The sequence below is a fragment of the Fundulus heteroclitus genome, chromosome 11 (assembly GCF_011125445.2).
Source record: "Fundulus heteroclitus isolate FHET01 chromosome 11, MU-UCD_Fhet_4.1, whole genome shotgun sequence".
Classification (NCBI taxonomy): Eukaryota; Metazoa; Chordata; class Actinopteri; order Cyprinodontiformes; family Fundulidae; genus Fundulus; species Fundulus heteroclitus.
The window spans coordinates 30,769,825-30,792,693 of NC_046371.1; the positions used below are offsets into that span (position 1 = coordinate 30,769,825).

The window sequence follows — 22,869 nt, forward strand, 5'->3', positions numbered from 1 at the left end:
TCCCTCTCAAGGCTGTGGCTATCCCTGTGCTTGAGCACCCTTTCCTTCCACTCAGCTTCCCAGTTTAAACGTAAAACCAGTGTCGCCCTGTGTGTTTTAGAACATATGAGAATGCATCAGTTTTTGACTGATTTTTTTTCCTGTTATAACTACCTGCTCAGGGATAGGTGAAATCCAGCAGACGGCAATCAATCTCTCCTTGAATTTCACAAGTTTGATGTTTTTATTCTGGTCTGTCCCTGATGAAAACATCAGTTATTAGGCTAATATAGAGCACCATGTGACAGGCCAGCTTCTTCAGCAGTAGCCTTTAGTGGCTTACATCACATTCCTGTACTAAAAAAAAATGTTTTTTTTGCATTGGTTTGTAAAATGAACAGAAGATAATGCTTGAATATATATCATTCTGTGTAATGATTCTACATAATGAGTTCCACTTAGCTTGACTAGAATAAACAAACAAGTGAATATACGTAATTATTCATTGAGTGTTTGCTCTTTAGTTAAATTCAAATAATTCAGACATTTTTGGGGCTTTTTTTTTGTACCTATAAGGATGTAATGCTGAATCAAGAAAAACTCACATTTGTTTTATTCCCATGGAAAAAGGGCTTGAATGAGCACAAAATTGATGCCTTTACAAATATTTAGATGATTCAATGATTTTCATCACTTTGACACAAGATCCTCTCCAGCCTCAAAGCCATCTAAAAAAAAACGTAGAAATATGCAATTGATAAAGCAATTTTCAAAACAGGTTTGTGGTTGCAAAGTGGTCTCAAGGTGGAAAGATGTTCAAATATGGCAAACATCTTATTTACGCTGTAGAATGGAGCGCGTTAATTATAGTACGCATGATGTTCAATCTGAATTCTCTGGTGGAGCAAAAGGTAGTCAAATTTGGGACATTTCCTATTTTACCATCCATGGAGTCATTAATAAAATGTACACTATCAGAGGCCTGTGGACACGCTGAGGATGAAGAGGGAAGAAACGGACCCGGTTACAGGTCAGTTTTCAGTTCATTGCTCCTACTGCAGTAAACTAATTTTCCAGCCTTTATCCGAGACCATGGAGAAAGCAGAAAATGACTTCCTGGCATACGTTCCCACTCCATCTCCTTAACGGGTGCCGAGCGCCAGGCCGACCAGGCCCACTGCCCCACATGGCTGCAGAAGATTGTCTTTTTATTACAAATGCACAAAAAGATCAGGAAGATTTTCAAATGTAAAAAAGAAAATACTTTGGATTCACAATATATGATTTTGGCCCACTTTGTGGAACCTTCTGTGTGGAAAAAAAGTAGCTTAATGCTAATGCATTAGCAATACCCTGCTAATATTTAAGCTAAGCAATATGGAGTGATAATGTCACATGGACGGGTTTAAGAAAAGCTACTAGTTATTACTCTACCTTTTTAAAAGGGTAATAAAGACTCTGGTTTCAGATATATAAGAGCTCTAGAGACATTTGTCTCTGCAAGGCAAAGAATATTGACCACTTTTTCAGATGAAGGTAATCCAAAGTCACCAAATCTCCGTCTTCTTCCACATGGAAAGCTTCAAACTTCTACTTCTGTGAGGATTAAAAGAACTTTAGTGGTCAGCATGGTCGGACCTTTAAGGCCAATCATGGGGCTGGCCCACTAACAGCTGCTCCACACATGCAGAACTTTGTCTGGTGTTCTCCGCCCCATCCTCTTCCAATTTATCCCCGTTTTCACGAAACTCTTTTTTTTATCCCATTCATCTAACTCACATCATTAAACATTCCCCTTTATTAAGTTTCAAGATTATTATTTTTTGCCAATCTGGCTATACACATTTTTCTCGTACCTGGTCAAAACTCCTCAGCTGGCATCTTTAAATGATGTAAAGAATAAAATAAGAAGAGGTCCAATTTAACAGGAATAAGAGAATTAAGACAGTTATGTTGATGCATACTGAAATACTGGAAATGACATTTCAACATGTAGCCCCTCAGTCCTTCTTTCTGACCCCTTTTCATTCCACCCATCCTCCACAGGCCTATGTACAACCACCTTTTATCCTAGTTTCCTGATTCCTTATCCATCTGTACTGCTCCCCCAACCCCTTTAAACCCCATTCATCTCTCTTCAAGAGTCTCATTTTATTTTAAAAAATGCATATATACAGTGCTATACTATACACTATACAGCGTCCAACTTCTTCTAAGTCTTTGAGGTCCATTTTAATTTGTTTTCTTGTTAACAGAGGCACGTCATAGTAAGCTCTCGTTTCAAACTCAGCCTGTCAAATATAAATTGACTTGAACAGGAAGTCATTACATCCCCCTCCTCCATTCACCCACTGAGACAGAACCTCCCTCTCCTCCCTAGATGGAGCTCAACCTTCCGGTCCCTCTATCTCTCATCCTCCCCGCGTCGCCGTGGCTTAAGCCTTTCGTCAGTGCAAAGAAATCCAACTTCTAAAGACAAAAAGTGGTGATTTGTTTTGTATCAAAGCAAACGTACCTGACCCCATCCCATCGGCAGATGTGCTGTAAGACAAGAGGAGGACACGTTTTTAGCTGATTTGGAGGTTTTTTTTATTGAATAAATGATCTTAAAAGGTAACAATGTTTAAAACTACATTATCTTCACAGCCATTGCTTACAGATAACCCATCGATGTATATATATTTTCTCTTAGCCTTCTTCACAAGTTTTTTTTTTGTATGATTTCCTTTTTTTTTATTTTCTTTTGGAATAATACCATCATAAATGCCCACTTTGAAGTCCCGTCACACTAACAGCAATTCAGTTGGAAAGAAGGAGGGGGGGGGGGGGTCTAGCTCTACAGGAATGGGATTCAAGTTCCCAGTTCAGATTTTTCCATCAACATTTTTTTTTCCAGAGTACTAAAGCAGAGAGAGAGAGAGAGAGAGAGAAAAGAAGAGGATCCAAAAATGGACAAAGGAAATAAACGTTGGTATGAGGAGTTACACCAGGTAACCCTCCCAGCCCATCAGGCCACTGCAACAGAAAGTCTTTTTTTTTTTTTTTTTTTTTTAAACAGCGACACGTCTCTGAAGTGAGTGTCTCGAAAAGTTCAGAACATAGAAAACCACTAAAATAATTTTGAAACTAGATCCAAAATATTCCTTTGAAAAAAATTTATTTTGATGTACAAAAACAGTCATTTTCTTTTTTTATTGTCTTTTGTTTTTAATTTTTTATAATAAAAGCTTCAAACACAAGTTTATTGTAGTTCTTATTTGTCATTATCATTATTATTATTGATTCACTTATTCCTTTTTTTTTTTATTATTATTATTTTATTCTTCTATCAGTGCGATTGTATACCAGTGCAGCTACTGGGTCGAGTAAAGAAAACAGGCTTTCATCTTTAATGGCATAAAAAATAAGGAAAAAAAATCCATCTTTTATACAAAGTATAACTGCTGGTCTTTAGGGGGAAAACATTTAGAAACCCATAAAGCTAGGAGGCACACCATGGGATTTTCTTTTTTTTTTTTTTCTTTGAAAAATCATAGCAATAATAATAATAATACTAATAACAAAACAAGTAACAACAATTTGCACCCATTTTCACCATCTTGATGCCATGAACGGCTTCAGAGACAGAATCAATGAAAATTCATTGAAAATACTGGGCTGCTTTAGCAAGTCTGAAATCGCACGAAAAGAAAAATTAAAATAAACTAAACATTTAGTCAAGAGCAGGGCTTGTTTTTGGAAGGACAGGAAGCCAGGCCTGGAAAAACAAAAAACAAAAAAAAAAAAAAACAACAAAGCAGCATTTGGGCATGGCCGCTGGCATCTTTGGTTCGCTCGAACATACGAAGGTAACAGGAGCTTGAGCGTTCCGCGCGGCGCGGCGCCACGACCACGACGGCCCGCACCAGGAATGCTGAGGCTGAACTCCAAACCCCCGGTATGGAACCAAAACACACACACGGTCTGCTACAACGGTCTGCCAATGTCGTTCCTTACGATTCCTTGAGGTATCAATGCTTCCAACTGTTGATCAGTACGGAAACAGGGGCTATATTCCCTGTTTTCAACAAAAACAAAATCAAAAACAACACGTCATCTCTGGTGTCTCTGCAGAGACGATGCTGACCTTCAATGTGGTTGAAAAGAGAGGCTGAAGATGCCTCAGCGACGGGACCTTATACTAGCCAACCAATAAAACGTTGCCCTTTGAGAGGTGAGTCGATTCGGCAGCTAAACACTGAAGACGTTAAGAAAACTGAACCGCCCCGACGGGAACCTCTGCTCTTCCTGCCACGAGCCACTGAACGACACGCACATCTTGACCAACTAGGCCATGAGGCTGGGCCACAGTGAAGGGAGTGATCAGGGGAGGGGGGGGCGGGAGGTAAATGTGTGACTTCTTGTCCTTTCAAACCTGCACAGTGTTGACTTGCACTGGTAAGAAAAACAAAACGAGAAAAAAAAAAAAAAAACACCTGTTGAACAGATCTGCATATATCAAGGATTGTAAAAGTTTAACATGTAGGATTTTCTCCTTTTTTTTTACATATCACTGTTAAGCTGCTCTAGCGACCATTAGCGGTACATTCCAGAGCCCTGGTGGGAGCCTTTCCTCGTTACGAGTGAGAATGTCGTAGCTTCCCGCTAGGGAATTGATCCCCGAATCGCCCCTCGCTCCACCTTTAACAACATAAACAACAAAATAAAGCAGATTTCCAGGGCTGCTGTTGGCATTCAGTGAGAGCGATCCTTCAGTACGGCGGCCTCGCCGCTCGGTTCACAGCAATGTACATGAGAGAAAATCTTACATGTCGCATCTTTAAGTATATATATGATATGATCAATGAGTCCGCATGACCAGTCACGAGATGTGACCACCCCAATATGAGGTCCGATAGCACCATATTTGTCTTTTTAAATCTCTTAATGGTTAATAAGAGTGGCTAAGCCATAGATCAAGCATATCATGGATAAAACCATAGGTCTCATACTCATACATACATGCAACTAAATACATTGCATGTGTATACAAAGACATATATGTAAAAGAGCATGGTCAATTTGGTTTTGCAGCAGAGAAATTGGGGTTGTGCTGTAGTTAATGGACCAGGGAAGCAGACGCCTGACTGTGCCTCCTCCTGTAGTGTAAGGTACAGTCTCCCGCGGGCGTGAAGCCCACCTCCTGCGTTCGGAGCGCTTTAACGGTGGACGCCGCGGCGCCCGGCTTTAACGGACGATGATTACGGGACATCCGAGGGTGGGATATGAGCGGACGGGAGGCGGCTGCCGGAGCGCTCCCAAGAGAGGACGTCTTGATCCTACAAAGCGTGCCGTTCAAGTAGAGCTGGGAAAGGAGAGGAACACTCAGCGGCTCTTTCTCCTGGTCCATCGTTTTAAAAAAATAAAAATAAGAAATCATTTAAGGCAACACAACTGGATTGTGGATCATTTCGGGGTTACTGTGGATGGATTGCCATAAGCCCTTGACATTTTTTTGCATAAAGGAAAAAAAGAACCTGTCAGTTAGTAAAGGCTGTTACGACAGAAGATGTTGGTCAAGTAACAAGAACCTCTCAAAAGAAACAAAAAAAAAAAAAAAATTCCAGTTTGCGACGGAAACGAGCGGAACGACAACGCGGCGATCCTCCGCGGATCAAACATTCGGTAGAACGAGTCCAACCAGCAGAGCGTGCGGCAATCTAACTCACGCCTGGGAGATGTTTGGAGAAGAACCGGCTTTAGAGGTCCTAGCACAGCCCTGGCTTTTTGATCTCTTTGTTCAACAACAGACGTCCGGTGGGATCCAGCCGCGCTCCCTGTGACCTCCTGATCAAACACACCCCAGATTAAAACACGGATCAACGACCTCTGACCGGGGAAGAGCGCTCCTCTAAACGACACAACCGCTGTTGAAAAGATCCACTTCTTTGTGTCCGTAAATACGTCATAATCTGCGAGACGAGCGACGGCGGTTAACTGTAGTCGGAAAATGCGAGACAACGCTTTCGCCATGACGGCAGAAATGAACGAACCGCGCGGGTACTTGAGCCGAGGAGGCGCCGAACACGTCCGGTAGCTGGCGAAATGTGGAGCATAGAGTATGGCTTTAAATTGTTTTAGCGCGTCCCTGTTGAGCGACTCCCTGTCAGTTAACGCGGAAACCAAAAATCATACATTTTTAAGAAAAAAAGAAAAAAAGCTTCATGTACATCGTTCCCCCTTCAAATCCTTTCTATTAAACTACCCCCCCCCCCACCCGCTTAAACTTAAAGTAAATTGTAAAGTTTGTCACTGTAAAGCTAATTTTTTTAGATTAAAACCCAATTTCTTCAACTGCTTTTCCATCTTGTGACAAAGCGGCGCCTATAATCCACACACGGCGACACACGAACACACACAATTGGGACCCGGGTCGAGAAACGGAAGAAGCTGAGCCTGGGGCGCCCCCCCCCCCCCCTTCCCCCGACCCCATCCCATCTACGCTTTGGAGTACACACACGTCCCCGATACATATTCCAACTACGACACTACGACAGTTTACGAGGCTAGCGCGACGCCCGGGGCTTTTGAGAGGAACTGAAAGAAGAGAGGATACAGCCTTTTGAAACTGCGGTCGCCTTTGCTACATGATATACGTCCGGATTGTAACGTTCAAGAAACAAGAGCAACAATAGGGAGAAGAACCACACAAAAAAAAGCGTGTTAGTAAATGTTAAATTGTAGCAAAGCCTAAATCCACCCAAGGAGACTCGCTTCCATCCACAGAATCAAACACCTGATTAGGTTTGCTGAAAAGACGCAATATTAAGAAAAAAAATCTAATATTGGTTAATTTCCCAAATAATATGGACGAGGTGGGGAGGGTGGGGGTCGTAGATATAGGTATACATATGCTGCAAAAGCTCAACCACAGGCAAACAAAACAAAAGAAACATGGTTTTCTTGCCATAATCGAATGATGCTTCGTTGCCCCCCGTTGCCATGTCAACGTCTGTGAGACGGCCAGCACGGCAACGGAAACTATCATCATAAAATGGTACAGTAGTAGAAATAGCTAGACCAGGAAGGGGCTGGCTCTCCTGGGAAAAGGTCCGCGGAGAGGTCCAATGATTGGTCATGCGGCTCGCTGTCAGGAATAATGGTTATACGACGGCACCGGGTGCCCGATGCCATTCTGGTAGTGATGGTGCTGGCGGTGGGCAATGTACTCTGCATAACCCATCGTCATCTTCTCGCTATGGTACCTGAAACAACAGAGAGAGAACGCTCAGAGTCTGTCCTCCGACAAGGGGGCAGTGGTCGGCCTCAACGTGCTGCCCGACTACATTACCCACAATGCACAAGGAGAAGCGCTCGGCGCGTAACGTAAACGAGCTACGACTGAGGCCTAACGTATCCGAACCACATTTCCCTTTACTCTGCCTTCCACTGGGCTCTGTGCCTTCATTTTGGGGGCACAGACTGGGGCGATGTGTTTCTGGGGAGGCGGGGAAATCGCTGAAGGGTTTCTGGCGGCGCTTTAAAACGTTAGCTTACTAGCATGCCTTAGAAAATCAAACATACCTCGGTAACTTTCAAACAAAGCTGAAGATTTCGTTTAGTCGCATCCTTACTCCGTACACCGGTCCTTTCATCGACTTTTTTAAAACACATTTAAATAAAAATATGCCCTGACAGCATTGATTCAGACTAAATTATTTGGGTCCAACTATCCTGTGAACAAAAAAACTACAAGGCCCACGATGCAGAACCACAACCAGTCCGGTCGGAAGGAATGCATCACGGGGCGTTTAGGGCCCCTCGGAAAACCGCAAAAAGGTTTCTGCCCCTGACGCCGGGTCGCTGTGGGCTGTTTAGTGGTGTTTAAATCAAAAGGTCATCTTACCTTAGGAGCGGGAAAAAAATAGATTTAGCCTAAGCTAATACGTTTTCAGCAACACACTGCATGTGCGTTAAACTAAAGACGGCCAACTCAGGCCCGCCGCTGGATAAAGTGGAAACTTTGCGAAACGTCGGCAGGGCAGTGCCGCCTCATCAGAATATTTTTTAACATGGCCTCTTGGCTCCCCACCGAGTAAACGCACGAGATTACGCTTCTGCACTCGGACATCCGTAGCCGGGTAGCAATACGTGTAAACCAGAAAGCACACGGATCTGCCTGTGCATACATAAAAACCAACGTAGCCGCGCTGCCTGGTGTTTTACGCTTCATATCCGGCAAAATATCAAAATATGCAGTCTAGATGAGGAACTTCACTAAACGGAGTTGCAGACGAGAACGCGTAAAGAAAGCAGAGTTAAGTGATGATCAGTGAGTCTCACTAAGGCTACGTTCACACTGCAGGTCTTAATGCTCAATTCCGATTTTTTTGTGAAATCAGATTTTTTTGCGTGTCCGTTCACATTTCCAAATATATGCGACTTGTATGTGATCTCCTGTGTGAACTGAATGCGTTCAACCTAAGTGTCCCGCATGCGCACTCGAGGACACGATGACGTCACACGTAGCAAGCGTCCTCAGTTTTTGCGGAAGTAAACATGGATTATAATGCTGGCGCGCATTTTGCGTTCTTTAATTCCTTTTCCAACCGGAGCTTTCCCTCCATTGACTGCTCGTCTCATTGTAGTCCGCTATGGGTGTCGTCTTTCTTCCCGCTTCTGCATAGCAGGACGCAGAATAGTGACGTTTGTCGAGTATCGGTGACGTACAGGTCAGATGAATGTGACCTGGCCGTACAGACACAGGTCGCATTTGAAAAGATCAGATATGCATCGGAATCAGGACGACATATCCAAGTGGTCTGGGTCGCATTTGAAAAAATCCGATCTGTGTTGTTCAGACTGTCATAAAAAGATCAGATACAGGTCGCATACGGGCAAAAAAAAAAAAAAAAAAAAAATCAGAATTGGGTCACTTCAGGCTGCAGTGTGAACGTAGCCTGATGTTCTGACTGCGGGGGTCGCGTCTCATCGCCACTTCCGTCTCTGCCTCTGCACTGATGAGCTGCCTTCTAACGCCACGGGTTTCCCCCTCATCCAGGACGCTGAAGACCGGGCCCTGCTGATTGGCCGTCCTACTTTCAGCGCATAGGCCAGGTGGAAAGCTGGTCCACCCACAGCTTCCTGGACCTTAACGTCAGTAAAACCGGGGAGTTGTGGCTGAGGGGAGCAGCAGGCACCGGGGCCGTCTCTAAGACCTGCTGCCATGAGAGGGCCGGCGGTGGAACGGGTGAATCCAAACACCCTGGAACGATCGTAGACGACGAGCTGACCTTCCAGCCAAATGTCAACTGTGTGTATAAGAAAGGCTCGACGTTTCCTGGGGAAACTAAAAGGCTTCAATGCCAGTAAAGACACGCTGTAAATGGTCTCTATAGCAGCCATTTAAAGTGTTTCCTCCTTCAGTGCGGCTCCCTGCTATGGGGACCCCCTCGCCAGAAGCAGGAACAAGCTGAACCAGGTGGTCAAGAAGACAATGGGTCCCCAGCAACACTGCAAAAGGGAACTAAAAGTAAAATGTTCTGGAAACGAGTGCATTTGTCCTTAATTTGAGCAGGTATATAAGATTATCTGCCAATGGAAAGAGTATTTTGACCCCTTAAAATAAGATAAGTAGATTTACTGCGCTTGAAAAGATTCTTATTCCATTGGCAGATCATTTAAACTTGCCTGCTCAAGATTAAAGGGACAAATGCACCCATTTCAAGGAAATTTCACTTACCCTTAGTTCCCTCTTTGTATGACACGCATCGTCCTGATCTACATAAATGTGCTTTGAGGGGTGGGGGTGGAACAAATAAAGCTTACAATGACCCAACACATCTCCCGCAGTCCTCCTTTAAGCTGGCAGGAGACTGATGGCCCCGCTAACAAAAACAAAGTGCTATAAAAACTCGTTTATCCCCTCGGCTGCGTTCATCCGTGATTCTTTAAATAGACGCACGCAGATCAGGCCGCTGTTCAGTTTGAACGCTACGAAGATTGTAATGAATTCATCATCTTGAATCAATGAAGCTGTTGCTTTTAGGTATATTGTTTATGAACAGTGGATTTTTCTCTTTAAAATGCTGGTTTTGCCAGCTGTCAATCACAAATCTCCATCTCAATCAGTTTCTAGGCGGAAATGCGACTAAATGGTCGTTACCTGGTTAACTTAATGGTCTTCCTGAAGTCATTTGTGATGGGAGCTTTGTAACCTCCCTTTCGTAGTAAGGAATCTATGGTTTGAATGTGGTCCCAACCTAGAATCAGAAAAAAAAAAAAAAAAAAGGATGAAGTCTTTTAACACAAGTCAGAAGTAGTTTTGATTAAAGGCGGGCCAGACGGTTCTGTTGCGCTCACCTTGCTCCTTTGCAACCTCTGGTAGGTAGGTGGCGGTGCGCTTTGATCCTTTTTCATTGAAAAACTCTATCCTTATACCGTGGACACCCACCTGGAAGCAGACAGAGGCACAGCGCGCAGACCCAGTGGCGTCAACAGACTCGGGGTTAAACAGAGCTTGAGAGTGATAAGATAAACTGAACAACTGAATGTAGGCTTTTTTTTTTAATGAGCAGAAATGACATACAGCAGAGTAAATGTTTTAGCATAAAGTTTTTCTACAGCTCCTATGAGCTTTAGCACGTTTTGGCACGTTACAACCACAAACCTCAATGTATTTTATTGGGATTTTAGAGACCATGGCAAAGTAGAGAACTGGAATGGAAATGATACACGGTTTTCAGAGTTTTTTTTTTAATTTATTTATTTATTTATTTTTTCAAACATCTGAAAAGTGTGGCATGCAGCACTTTCTGGAACCACCTACAGTTAAAGCTGCAGGTCTTCTGAGGTACGTCTCCGCCACCTTTACGCGTCTAGAGAAACGACGACCGGTTCTTCCTTCCAGCTCAACCTCAGGAGGATTGGACGGGAAACTCGGATAGACGTCTGGACTATGACTGGGCCACGAACGCACCGGGACCGCTCCAGTCTCCACACCCCCACCCACCCCTAACAAGTTTCCCTTCAATAACGGTCTTTTATTGGTCCATCCATCTCCCCATCAACTCTAACCACCAGCTTCCCTGTCCTGGCTGAAGGAAAGCGTCGGCACAGCCACGATGCTGCCGCCTCCATGTCCTGCAGCAGGGACGGTGCGTTTGCTGTCACACAGGGACGGTGCGTTCGCTGTCACACAGGAAGTCAACAGGTTCAGTTTTCATCACGTCTGAACTTTCAAGCGTTGGGGGAGGGATTGAAAAGAAGCGACCGGAAAGCATGTTTCACTCAAAGCTAATCTTCTGACCGAAGCTACCCCTCAACCTGTCTGGTGTGTTCCCTGGTTTAAAGGATGAAATGACGACGCCACTGAATTAATACAAAAATTCTATTTAGGCCTGGACGATATAAGAAAAAAAAAAAAAAAAAGCATACAGATAAAATAGAAATTTTGATCGATGTCGATAATTAGCAACAAATTCAAAACATAGATTTTAATGCAGCCCTGGCTATTTATGCTGTTGCTTAGTGACCTATTATCTAGATAAAGAACACACAAACACTGAATTCAAACTCAAACCTTTATTCAACCAACTTTGTACCACAACTACAAGTTTTTAAAAAATAAATACGTGCTCTGAACTCTTTGAAGGGTCGGAGCTTGGTGACAGAGCATTCCTGAATCTGCGTTGTGATTGGTTGAGAGGATGTAATTACTGTAGTATTAACCTACAAGATAGGCTAGAATGAAAAAGGAAGGAAAACTGTTCTACTGAACTTTTTATTAATCCAAATTTTCCATAATGAACATACGTCTATCATCGACATATATTGTTAATTGAGTATTGTCCAGCCATAATTATATTACATGCAAGGGGACTCTTTTTACACTGCAAAAAGGGAACTAAAAATAAGTAAAAATTTCTTGAAATGAGTGTATTTTTCCTTGATTTGAGCAGGTAGATAAGACTACTAGCTAATAGAATGAGATTTTTGCCCTTAAAACAGGAACAATTCATCTCTAAAATAACATAATTAGACATCCTGCACTTGAAATAAGACGATGGAGATGAATTGTTCGTATTTTAAGTGCAAAAATCTTATTCCATTGGCAAATAGTCTTATTTACCTGCTCAAATCAAGGAAAATTACAATGATTTCAAGAAAATTTCACTTACTTTTAGTTCTGTTTTTGCAGTGTACTCTACACGTAACTTCTGAAGCCAATTGGTTCTGGCTTTTATCATTGAGGCCTGAACACAGACGCCCTACCTTTCAGCTACTTCTCTACTTCCTGCTGGTCATAAAATCCCAAGAAAACGCATCGACGTTTGGTCGAAGGTGTCTGGACACTTTTTTTTTTTTTTGCAAGGCACTGGTTATGCATGTTACTGTATGATTTGGCATCTCACAAGACTTACCCACAGAATAACCTCAAGCAATTAGCAAGGCAGCTTCAGAAAAAGCTCCCAAGAAATGTGAACCAATGGCTTTGCGAACCACCCACCTCCCAGTCAAGGTAATCACCGACGTCTTCAAAGTTGGTGAGAAGAGACACTGAGCAGAAGAGGCGAGGCAGCTCATCCCTTGTCATAGGGGGGAAGCGACTGTCTTTAAGGGCACTGCAGACATGAAACCACAAACGGTGAGCGAGCTTAGAGGACGCGGGGAAAAAATGCAGCGTTTCAGAGGCTTTTAATTGTTTCGCCGGACTCCTGCTGACGGGAACAAAAGGAGGAGGTAGACCACGCAACGCAAAGCGCTCGCCCCTTTGAAAGGTTGACAGAAAAAATAAACATCCTGGAGGCATTTACTGACAACAAAGTGCTTCAAATGCTTAAAAAGGAATAAAGTGCAGCTTTTTAAAAGAGGCTTCCTCTATTTCCTGCCAGATTAAACTGCTCGGGGACTCCGGCTTTGCCGCGGGTGTTTAGGAGGACTGGCGGTCCAACGGACTAAAGGAAGGTTGAATTATATTTTGAGTTCATGTTAAAAACCCTGAAACCTCAGACGATCACCAGCGAGTAGCCAGTTTGCTACTCGCTGGTTTTCACTGATTCGCCGCGATCACAGAAGGGCATGGTGGGGAGGGAGGATCGCACGAGTCTGCCCTGGAAAGGGTTAGAGACATCAAAGATTCAAGGCCTGCGTGGTTTTCTTTTCTCCCCATATTATCGGCATTCGGATCCCGGCTGGTGTGGATTTCTGGAGCCGGCGTGAACTACAGCAGGTCTGCAGAGGGACCGCAGTCAGCCATGTGCACCGCTAATCCCAACATCACCAGAGTCCAGCTACTAGAGAAACAGTCAGAAGACTTCGCTGTGAAAGCTGCAGGTCAGGGCGATAAATGGATTTAAATCGACTGATTCGAATTTACAACTTATTAAGATTTCATTTTTTAGAAGAAAAAAATAAATAAAAAATCTGGATTTTGTTCTGCCAATACACTCGCTGGGCCTCCGTGAAGAGATTAGCAGCAATGCTAAATTTATGGTTAGGCAAATATATTTTTACCATAATATGAGGCACTTTCATTTACTTTTTTTTTTTTACTTTTTTTTTCAATGAACTGAAGTTGTGTAAAACCACTAGCAGCAAACGTTTTGTCATATTTTTCATTCTTTACAAAGGGCAGAGCGGCCATCTTGTTTCACAAACATGTTTCACAGCTTGCGTTTAGCTGCACTTTGAATTCAGGTCAACTCCCAGATGAAATACTTGACATAAAAGCAAGTTTTTAAAATCATTTATTTGCTTTGTGTGAAACAAAAAGGAGGGAGGAGAAAAAAAAACAATTGGATTTAACCGCCCAGCCCTACCTCGGGGTGTTTGTTTTTTCCTCTACATTTTAACAGAATGAACCTATTCAAAGCTAATGCTATACAGACTGATTAGCTTTAAATGGGCTGGTTTCAGGTTTCTGTGGATCCACTGGCAGGCTGACTTCCTCCAGCTGAGATCGGGGTCTCTGTGGGGCTCCACGCCATCTGCCAGAGGATCCACTGTGCTGAAGATGGCCGCCGCTAACTGCGTGTTCGGCGGTGCGGCTCCGCAGAACGGCTGTGGGACCAGAGACCATCCCTGATGGCGTCATTCATCACAGGAACGATATGTGGATGGTACTCAGCCCTGAAGAGACCGCTAATGAAGACAGCCCCCCCACCCCACTCCCCCAGGACGCACACTGATTCACACCTTAAGTTTAAACTAAAGTGTCTTGTCTTCGCAGAGGCACGCCAAGCAGAACTAACGCTATATTTTTATGCTGATTTCCACAATCCAAGTAAAACGCAGCGAGGCGGGGGAAGTTTCGTCTTGTCGATTAGTAGCCGATCGGGTTTTAAATGCGCTGACCAGATGACAGAGGTTTGCTTACCTGGTAAGGGTGTACTCCCTGAGTCCTGAGTGCAGATTCATGGCAGAAAATGTACCTATACAACCCCTCAGCCGTTTGTCTCTGCCTATTTTCCATGTGACAAACAGCGGGCTGAAAGACAGAGAAGAAGAAGACAAACAGGGAAATTATTAGATTTGCTGAGCCCAAACGACACCCGGCACATTCCATCCAGCGCGCAGGAGGCAGCCGTCGGCACCGCTGCTCGTTGTCCCAGCCAGAACGCCAATCTCTGCTGGCACGGGACGGACCTCGCTCCAACGTCTCTCATCGTGACGGATCAGAGACTTCCCCTCGTTCCTCCGGGCCGGCTGATTAAATTCTTTTTGCCAGACTAATTTTTCCCCCCCGTTTTCTGCTGTCCAGCTTTAGTGATGAGATAAGCTGTGATTACTCCACCTGAGGAAAACCCAACAGAACCCCCTCCCCCCCCGCGGTGGCTCTACGTTTCTGGCTAATTAATCCCGGCCCACCGTGCAGACAGCGCCGTGAATGGCGATGAGGGGGGGGCGCGATTAGATGCTGCATTAACGCAGAGAAGCGCTTCAGGGCAGAGAACAAGAAGGCAGCAGATGAAGAAAAGCCCTCGGCAGTAAAAGGGGAGGAGCCACGCAAACAACCTGAACCAGGAAACGCCGTTTAAACGGATCCTGTCCCTTTAACTAGTCAAACCTGGACGCCAGAGTCAACTAGCAAGTTCAAAACGTGAAAAGAAAACCTGATTCATTGACGCATTTTCCCTGATTGTCTCCAGCCCCTCGGTACACGGGCCAGCTCCAGCACCAAGGTCCACTAAGGTGTGAACCGGGTTTCAGAACAGCTCAGGTTTTCTCTGGTATCGCTCCCGCTGCTTAAAAGCCCAGAGGTTCCTGAGAAAGGGACCGCCGCTATCTCTGGCACGGAGCAAGGCAGTGAGAAACCCAGGAGCTACCGGGCCAGGCGGGGTCCATCACAGGCCAGAGTACCCAGAGAGGGCGGACGGCATGCAGGGAGAACCCAGGCTGGGCTTTAAAGCCAGAACCCTCTTTGCTGCACGGCAACGGTGCTCGATGCACGTTAGCCGACACTGAACAGAATTACGGCTGCATGGTATTAAAGCACGAGGTGAACAGATCTAGAGGATCTCCCAGCAGCCGGTGCCTGCATCACACACGGCGTTTTTCCTAACATGGAAAGAGTTGAAATGCTTGAAAAATTACTCGTAAAACAACAGTCGCTGATTTGAATGCTTAAACCCAGACAAATATGAATAAGGATTTCCCCTTTAAACTCCTAATAATGATTGATTTAATTCATAACCAAGTCATTTAAACCCAGATAACCTTCAGCGGTGGAGAATGTGATCATTTTAGCAGCACGTTTGTTTCCAGCCTCAGAATAAACGCGCTGGTTTCCACCAGCAGCGTTCTGATTTCTACACGCCTAAAACACGTCGGTTTTTCTCAATGACGATTTTACTTGCTAAATAGAGTGTTGCTTTGAGCTTTTCAATAATTCAGCCTGACAAGCGCCGCTCACACCCGTCCAGCAGCGGCCCCGCTGAGTTCTGCTCCTAGTGACGGACGTCTGGTCCGAGGCGACGCCGCGGCGTGTGGCTAACGCGACCCGAGTCTCGGTGACCCCACACGTTCTGCAGCTGACGATCCTCTACGCTTTACTCCCCGAATTTTTATGAGCTTGGGGAAAATTCCTGCATACTCCCTCGCTGTCACGGCTCGTGTTTCAGGGCCGGGAGGGTTTCGGGCTCGCCTTGAAGACCGGGCCTCTTTCCCTCCGCAGAGCACCCCCCCCCCTGTTCTTAATTACAGAAGGTTACATGTCAGTTTTACTTTCAAAGCTTGTCCAGTCCAAATGCGAGGAGCTCTTCTGAAAATGTTAATTTGAAAAGAAAGCAGAAAAGTGAAAAGTTAGATTAAAAGTCCAACTGCCGCGCTCCGACAAACCAGCGAAAAAAATAAATAAAGGCTAATTACGTTAACAGTGCTGTGATGACGGGTCTGCATGGGCGTTTGGACCTGGGAAACTGAGCCGTACCCATTTACTGAAGCGCTCCAGTCAGGTTTCTAAGCTGCACCGTGCTGCTGGCTTCCAGTCAGCAGAACCGGCTCTACGGTCCGAGACGCACCGCAGCGATTTTAAACGACTTCTTCTTCTTTCTAATCAACCTTTGCTGTGTCCTGGTGATTAATATGTAACGAAAGACCAAAAAAAAAAGGTTTGCCCATTCAGTTATCTCAGCATCTTTTAAAAACAAAATAAAAATTCTGATTCCAAACGGTGGAATGTGAAAACCAGCTCTCAGCCAAAGACAGGCGGCGCCTGACAGTAAGACATCAATAAATCAGATCCCTTCAGGTAAAACAGTCCTTCACAGACGAATGTGTCCAGCCACCGTCTCCTCTGCGGTCACGCTCCATTACGCCCCGACGGAGCCAATGCTTCAAACGTCCTGCATGCCACTGCGCTAAAGACGGAGAAAGCAGAAGTGTTCAATCTTTCAAGGCCTTTATTGCACATCTACGCAGGTTGGACGTGACACTTTTCCCTCTTTAAAGTCTTTAAAACAACGATAAAAAAAAAATAAAAAAATAAAAAAAAACATGTTTACTGTCATTGCGACATGAAATGTGTCCTCTGCATTTAACTCATCCCTAAGGGGGGGATGAGTTAAATGCAGGCGACAAACGCAATGCTCGAACCACCAGGCCACCGCCATACCTCAGCGTATCTGACCACATTTTAGGTGGAATCGTCTCATTTCTGACTGGTTTTAACTCTTTTAACCAAAACTCTCAAGAGCCTACGTGCATAATCAAACACTCAACGTTATTAGGAATTACAAACGTCCACCAAGCTCCCATTTATCTCTCAATATCCCCACGTAGGGACTAAATGGATATCTCTGTTCTAGTCTGGCTTCAGGGGGGGTGCAGAAAGAATACATGGGTGGAACACAATCCATCAGACGACCACATTTACAGAGAGTTTCAAATAGAAAACAATGCAAACAGGGTACATACCCAAGACAAATGTTTTTTTATTGCATTCTGAACATTTGAGTCATTTACAAATCAAGGTAAGAACCCCTTCAAGGTTTCTACATTTAGATTTCAGAGATGGAACAGACGGCCTGGGAAGCGGAGGTATTGCTAAGTAACACAACCCAGCCTCACCCTCGGACAGATTCACCCCCGCCTGGCTGATGTGTCCCCTGGTCTTTGCGGCGCCGTTTGATCGCTGATGTTCTCTAACCTAATGTTCTCAGACGCCCATACAGGCCAGCTCTGGTTAAACTCAGATTCGATTACGCGCAGCCAGCTGTATTCACCTCATAAATCAAACATAACCTAACATTGTTTATATATATTATTCGGCAGTGATCTAACCAAAACAGATTTTTTTTTTTGTTTCCTGCGCTAAAGCACACGATGAACTACCTGCTCCCTGCTGTGCCGGCTCACAAAACAAAAAAAAGTTTATTTTACGTTTATTGAATTATGGCCCTTTTGGCTTTCCATACACGCTGCGCTTCCAATCGCCCGTATTTTTGCTCTTGTGCTTGTGTGACATGGTTAGATTTGAGTTGTGGTTCAAATCTAACCAGCTAGGGTTCTACAGCAGTACCATCGCTTCCATCATGGACGCTCACCTCCCGCCAGAAATCCTGCGGGCAGCGGCGAGGACGCGTCTGGCAGTAACAGGGTTCTGCAGCAAGTCACCAAACAGCACAGCCATTAAATGTTTACCAGCCTCCAAACTTTACCCACCGGACCTTTTCTAATTATAACTTCCCACCAGCAAAGACGAACGACACGTCCCCGACGAAAACTGCTGACAGCGTCAGCAGCCCCGGAGAGCAGAGGAGACGTGTGAGGGGTCCCGATGTAATCTGAAGGTGACGGTGGACCCGAAGCTGGGCTATACCTGCAGCTTGAGGCGTGTTCTCCCCGTGACGGAGTCTGATCAAGAGCAGGAGGGCCATACTGAGGCCGCGTATCATCCTTTCTCTCTGGTTAGATTTTTTTCTGAGCGGCTTCAAGAGCTCAGAGGCAGAATTTGTTTCAGCAGCATAAGCATGTTTGTGTTTGGGATGTGGGGAAGGGGTTCTAGACCTCTACTGCAAGGACAATTAGCAATATCAAATAAATTAAAAAGTTTTTTTTAAGTTGAACATTAGGCATATTTAAAAAAAAAAAAAAAAAAAAAAAACAGAAACATAATATTTCATAATTTGATAAGTAACAGGGCCCAGGTCTCAGTTCTTATTTTTTTAAACCTTTATGCACGGCCTTTTGTGGGTCTGTTTCATACAACTGAAACTGTCCAGAAACTGTCCAGGATTTTGTAGTAACATGACAACAACAACAACAACAACAACAAACAAAAAAAACAAGAAGAAAAAAAATTCAAGGAGTGTTAATGCACAGTCTGTACAGCATTTCGGTAACTCGATCAGAAAAATAAGATTCTGTTGTGACGTGGAAAATCAAGGATAAATGACAAATCAGCTAAAAAGCCCCTTGTTTTCCTAAAACAATCAATGAATGTCTGCGAGTTCAAACCTTTTTTAGTGTATAATTTTGTTTGTTGTGAGGCTTGAATAGACTGAATAGAAACTCCTGTGGAAATTGTTGTTTAGACCCTCCAGTGTACTCTTTTTTTTTTCTTTTCTTTCTTTCAAAAAGTTGGCACTTTTTAATGAACTTTGTCCAACTACTTTGGGGTAAGCTCTGGTTGCAAAGACACAGTTTAGGTCACATGCCACCATATCAGTGTGGTCATGTTAGACAGGGAACAAAATGTTTCTATGGAGGCCGCAACAGGAAAGTTAGAGGAGGAAGGGGGGGGGGGCAACATGTGCTCATCTTATGATTACTGTGCTCGTAAATATACCTTAGGTCGATCCTTCAATTTCTCAGAACCATTTGATTATCTTACCGATGACATGAGTGCCCTTTAACGTATAGCTTAGACCTGCTAAGTACTTAGCAAGTAGCATCTTTTCTTTGTTGCTTGTCCAAAACTGATTATTTCCCCTCAACTCGACGGTGACCTCGCTAATGTAAAGCGCAACCAGTAAGAAAAAAAGTCAAACGCGAGAACCACGACAATGTCATGATATGTGGTAGAAGGTATAAATAATAAATACACATATAATTACTAATGAGTCGGAATCTATTCTTCCTGCTTAGCTAGTAGGCTAACATAGCTTAAAGCTAGCAAGCCGGAGCCCGATATTTGCCACCAGATAACGACCTGGGCTGGGGGTGTCTATATTTCAAATACTTGCGGCGCTTATTAAACTCTTGTAAAATATTTTAGTGGATTTTCTGATATAATTAGCCAACGTAAATTGCAGGGGGAGAAAACCAAACGCTCCATCCTTTCTTGTAGACACTAGCTGTCGCTAGCCGACATAAGCTAACGCTAGTAGCTAAGAACCTTAGCCTCAGCTAATAGTGCCCCCCTCCCTTTTTCTATCCGACTTAGATCAGAGGTGATGTAAAATCTTTTTTTTCTCGGAAAGTACTCACACAGAGTCTAAAATTGGCTTGGGACATCGAACTATCAATGATATTTGGTTTTATATTTTTTTTAAATAAACGTAGAGTCGGCGTACGATTCGATTAGCTGAAGGCCAGAGCAGCCTCTTCCACTAGGCCCGACTTAAAACTTGGGTCAGTTGAGATCCGATCGGGAGCTTTATGAATTAAAATCAGCAGGAATTCATTTGTGCTTTAACGTGACAGTTCGAGCTTTAAATAATGGATACAACCCCCCTAAAAAAACAGCTGGGCTTGGACAGGTAGACTTCTGTTGTGAGAATTTGAATGAAAGAGTTGAAATGGAGCAACAACACACAGAAACACACACAAAAAACAACAAAAGACATAAATACTCACTAGGGATCGTTTGTAAACCTGGGTGTTCTCGGAGGTTGGTATCCGTACAGATGGCAATAAAGGACGTCAAAACAGAAGCAGCACATCTCCGCTGAGACAACCATTTTTCTGCCGCCGCTTCCCGAACCCGGTCCTGGACTGAGGTTCGGGGAGAGGCCGGATGTAGTGTAACCGGCCGGGGCAGGCGACAGAGCGTTTGTGCCGCCGCTGCTACCGCTACCGCTGCTGCCGCCAACGTTACCTCCGGGTCCCCCCAGGCCGTTGGCTCTGCTCACGTTCGCCGCCGCTGCAACCGTCGCGGAGGAGCCAATCCCCAACTCCGAGCCACAATGTCCGGTTCCTGCCACCCCGCTTCCCGCCCCCACCCCGCCGGGACCCCCCGACCCGGGAGATCCCGACAGTTTCTGCTTCTTCACCCCGCAGCACCCGGCCGCCATCTTGGAACAATCTGCACCGACACACCGCTTCCGACCCATAACCGTCACCGCGGGAAGGGTGGGGGGGAACGCCGACCAGACGTAGAAATCCCACTGCGTTGAGACGTACGACGGACAATACTCCACTTTCACTCTTTTATTTATTATTCTTTTCTATTTTTTTTTTCCTAGTCGGCCGAAGAAATAACCAATGGGACGAGAAGACTGCAATGTCACTCTAACGTTGCCTTTAAAAAAAAAAAATACGTGACTCGGCTACGCAAAATTCATAGCTGGACAAGCGTTTAATTCCTTGAGTAGTCAAGTCAGCCTGTCAGGGTTTGGACTGTGGCGTTCCAGTGGATCACCACCCGGAGTCCGAGCCAAATATACACCCCCTCCTTCCTAACGCGACACCGCCCGAAGCGACCTCGCTCAGTCCCCCCCCCTAAAACATACAAGTTCGAGGAGTACACGGTCCGAGCAGGCCGCAGATGACAGCAGTCAGGCGGTCCAGATGTGTGGCCGACAGCCCGCGCGCTGTAGTCCTGCAGCACAACCTCTCCAACTAGAAGCCGGGGGGCTCGAGCTCGCCGGACCCATAAGCTTCAGCACAAACTGCGCACTGTTCCTCGGACAGCGTAGCTTCTCATTGCACCAGCCTGTTTTTTTTTTTTGCTACTGCCTCGTGAACCTCTAAATTACACAACAGGCCCAGAATAATGGACACCCAAACGCCGGGGAAACGCAGAGTAAAATGGCATCTGACAATGCGGGGTTGGCATGGCACAACGAATCGCGTCAGCGCCGAAATAAGTCATGTCAGTGCCCGTTAGCCCACAGTTTGCACCTGCACCATGGCTGCTCTCGGACCGGCTTGTAAATCTAAATAGCAACCCCGCGTCAAACGGACAGCTGAAAGTTTTCAGCATATGTTTTTTGGGAGGCCGGCATCCGGACAGAGGAGCGTTCTAGTCCGCGGACCGTGAGAATTCCGCCGGGTTTGGCGAGCCTCCCTCCGCATCCGCCTGTCAGCTGCTACAGTTCTGTGCTGTTCGGGTAAAAAGCCCTGCGCGATCAGTCAGTGGGCACGGACATCGGTGTCGTCGGCACGTCGGAACCGGATTCGGGAAACGATCTGCGCCCAGTGGCTACTCACACACTGCGTAGCATGCGCGGCCGTGACGTCCGTCCGTCCGTGCGCGCGTGCACGACAAAAGGCATAGGACCATGAAGGGGCTGCTGTTCGCTGTCATAGTTGGGATTATCTGGTCAGAAATCTGGTCATAACCGCTCTGTGTAAAAGCGCTGAGTGAACTTGGGACAGGAGATCCATTCTCTTTCCTGATCGCTCACATTTATCTAGAAATGCAGTGCCTTTAAAAAGTATTCACACCCCATGGGGCACATGGCGCAGTTCATCTCCAGATTTAAATCCCATTGAAAATCTGGCAAGACTTGATGATTAAAAACTAGACCCGTGCAGACACCAGCGAAGGGGCAGGTGCTCAAAATAAAAAAAAAGGGCACATTTGATTGGATTCTAGTGCTGAATATTAGTAGAAATTTAACATAACTTTTACAGTTCAATGTACCACGATGTCTTACAAAATAGTTAAAATAGAGTTATACACACAGTTCCTACAGCAACCCCAAGATTTTTGTTTATGGAAACAGAAAATACACGTAGTAATTTAGTAATGGTTTAATTTTAATCTCAATATAAAGATTACTCAACACAGTCATTGATTAACTTAATCAATGACTGCGTTGAGCAATTTGTCTAAGGACAAAATATTTTTTGTCCTTAGAAAAATCTCACAATATCATGTAAGGGAGGTTAACGTAAATCAGTAAAGCGGTAAACTTGTAGGATGACGGCATGTTTGAAAATGGAGAAGTTTCTCGTTCGTCCAGCAACTCCTGTTTCTCATGTAGCAACTGCTAAGCTACCGCAAGGCAAAAAGTCTGGTTATACAAGACGTAGACTTAGACAACTTTATTTGTCTTTTTGTATGCACAGAGTGCGTACAGAACGAAATTTCGTTGCATATAGCTTGTAAATTGCAGTAAAATTAAATTACAGTATAAGGTGCAGCAGTGATTTAAAAGTAAACAATTTAAATGCAGACAATGCAGGAGAAGTCACAGTGTACAGGTGAGTATTTTTAAAAACCATTTGTATGTACAGAATTTG

General features: G+C 44.7%; 1 protein-coding gene across 3 annotated transcripts; it reads right to left on the bottom strand.

The window, feature by feature from the left end:
- Positions 1-576: 576 nt before the first annotated feature.
- LOC105932190 (AMMECR nuclear protein 1) lies at positions 577-21,841 on the bottom strand. 3 transcript variants are annotated; one of them, XM_036143369.1, is made up of 7 exons: positions 20,257-21,841; positions 14,336-14,446; positions 12,467-12,581; positions 10,321-10,411; positions 10,124-10,220; positions 2,495-2,520; positions 577-1,169 (listed from the first exon to the last, which is right to left on the bottom strand). In XM_036143369.1, exons 1-7 carry the CDS (start codon positions 20,730-20,732, stop codon positions 1,060-1,062), a joined length of 1,026 nt encoding a protein of 341 aa, XP_035999262.1. In that variant the 5' UTR covers positions 20,733-21,841; the 3' UTR covers positions 577-1,059. The 3 variants fall into 3 exon arrangements, with proteins under 3 accessions (XP_035999262.1, XP_021176539.1, XP_012726683.1); XM_021320864.2 differs by lacking the exon at positions 577-1,169 and adding an exon at positions 1,835-1,860 and having other exon boundaries at positions 20,257-21,837; XM_012871229.3 differs by lacking the exons at positions 577-1,169; positions 2,495-2,520 and adding an exon at positions 6,232-7,223 and having other exon boundaries at positions 20,257-21,835.
- Positions 21,842-22,869: the final 1,028 nt, after the last annotated feature.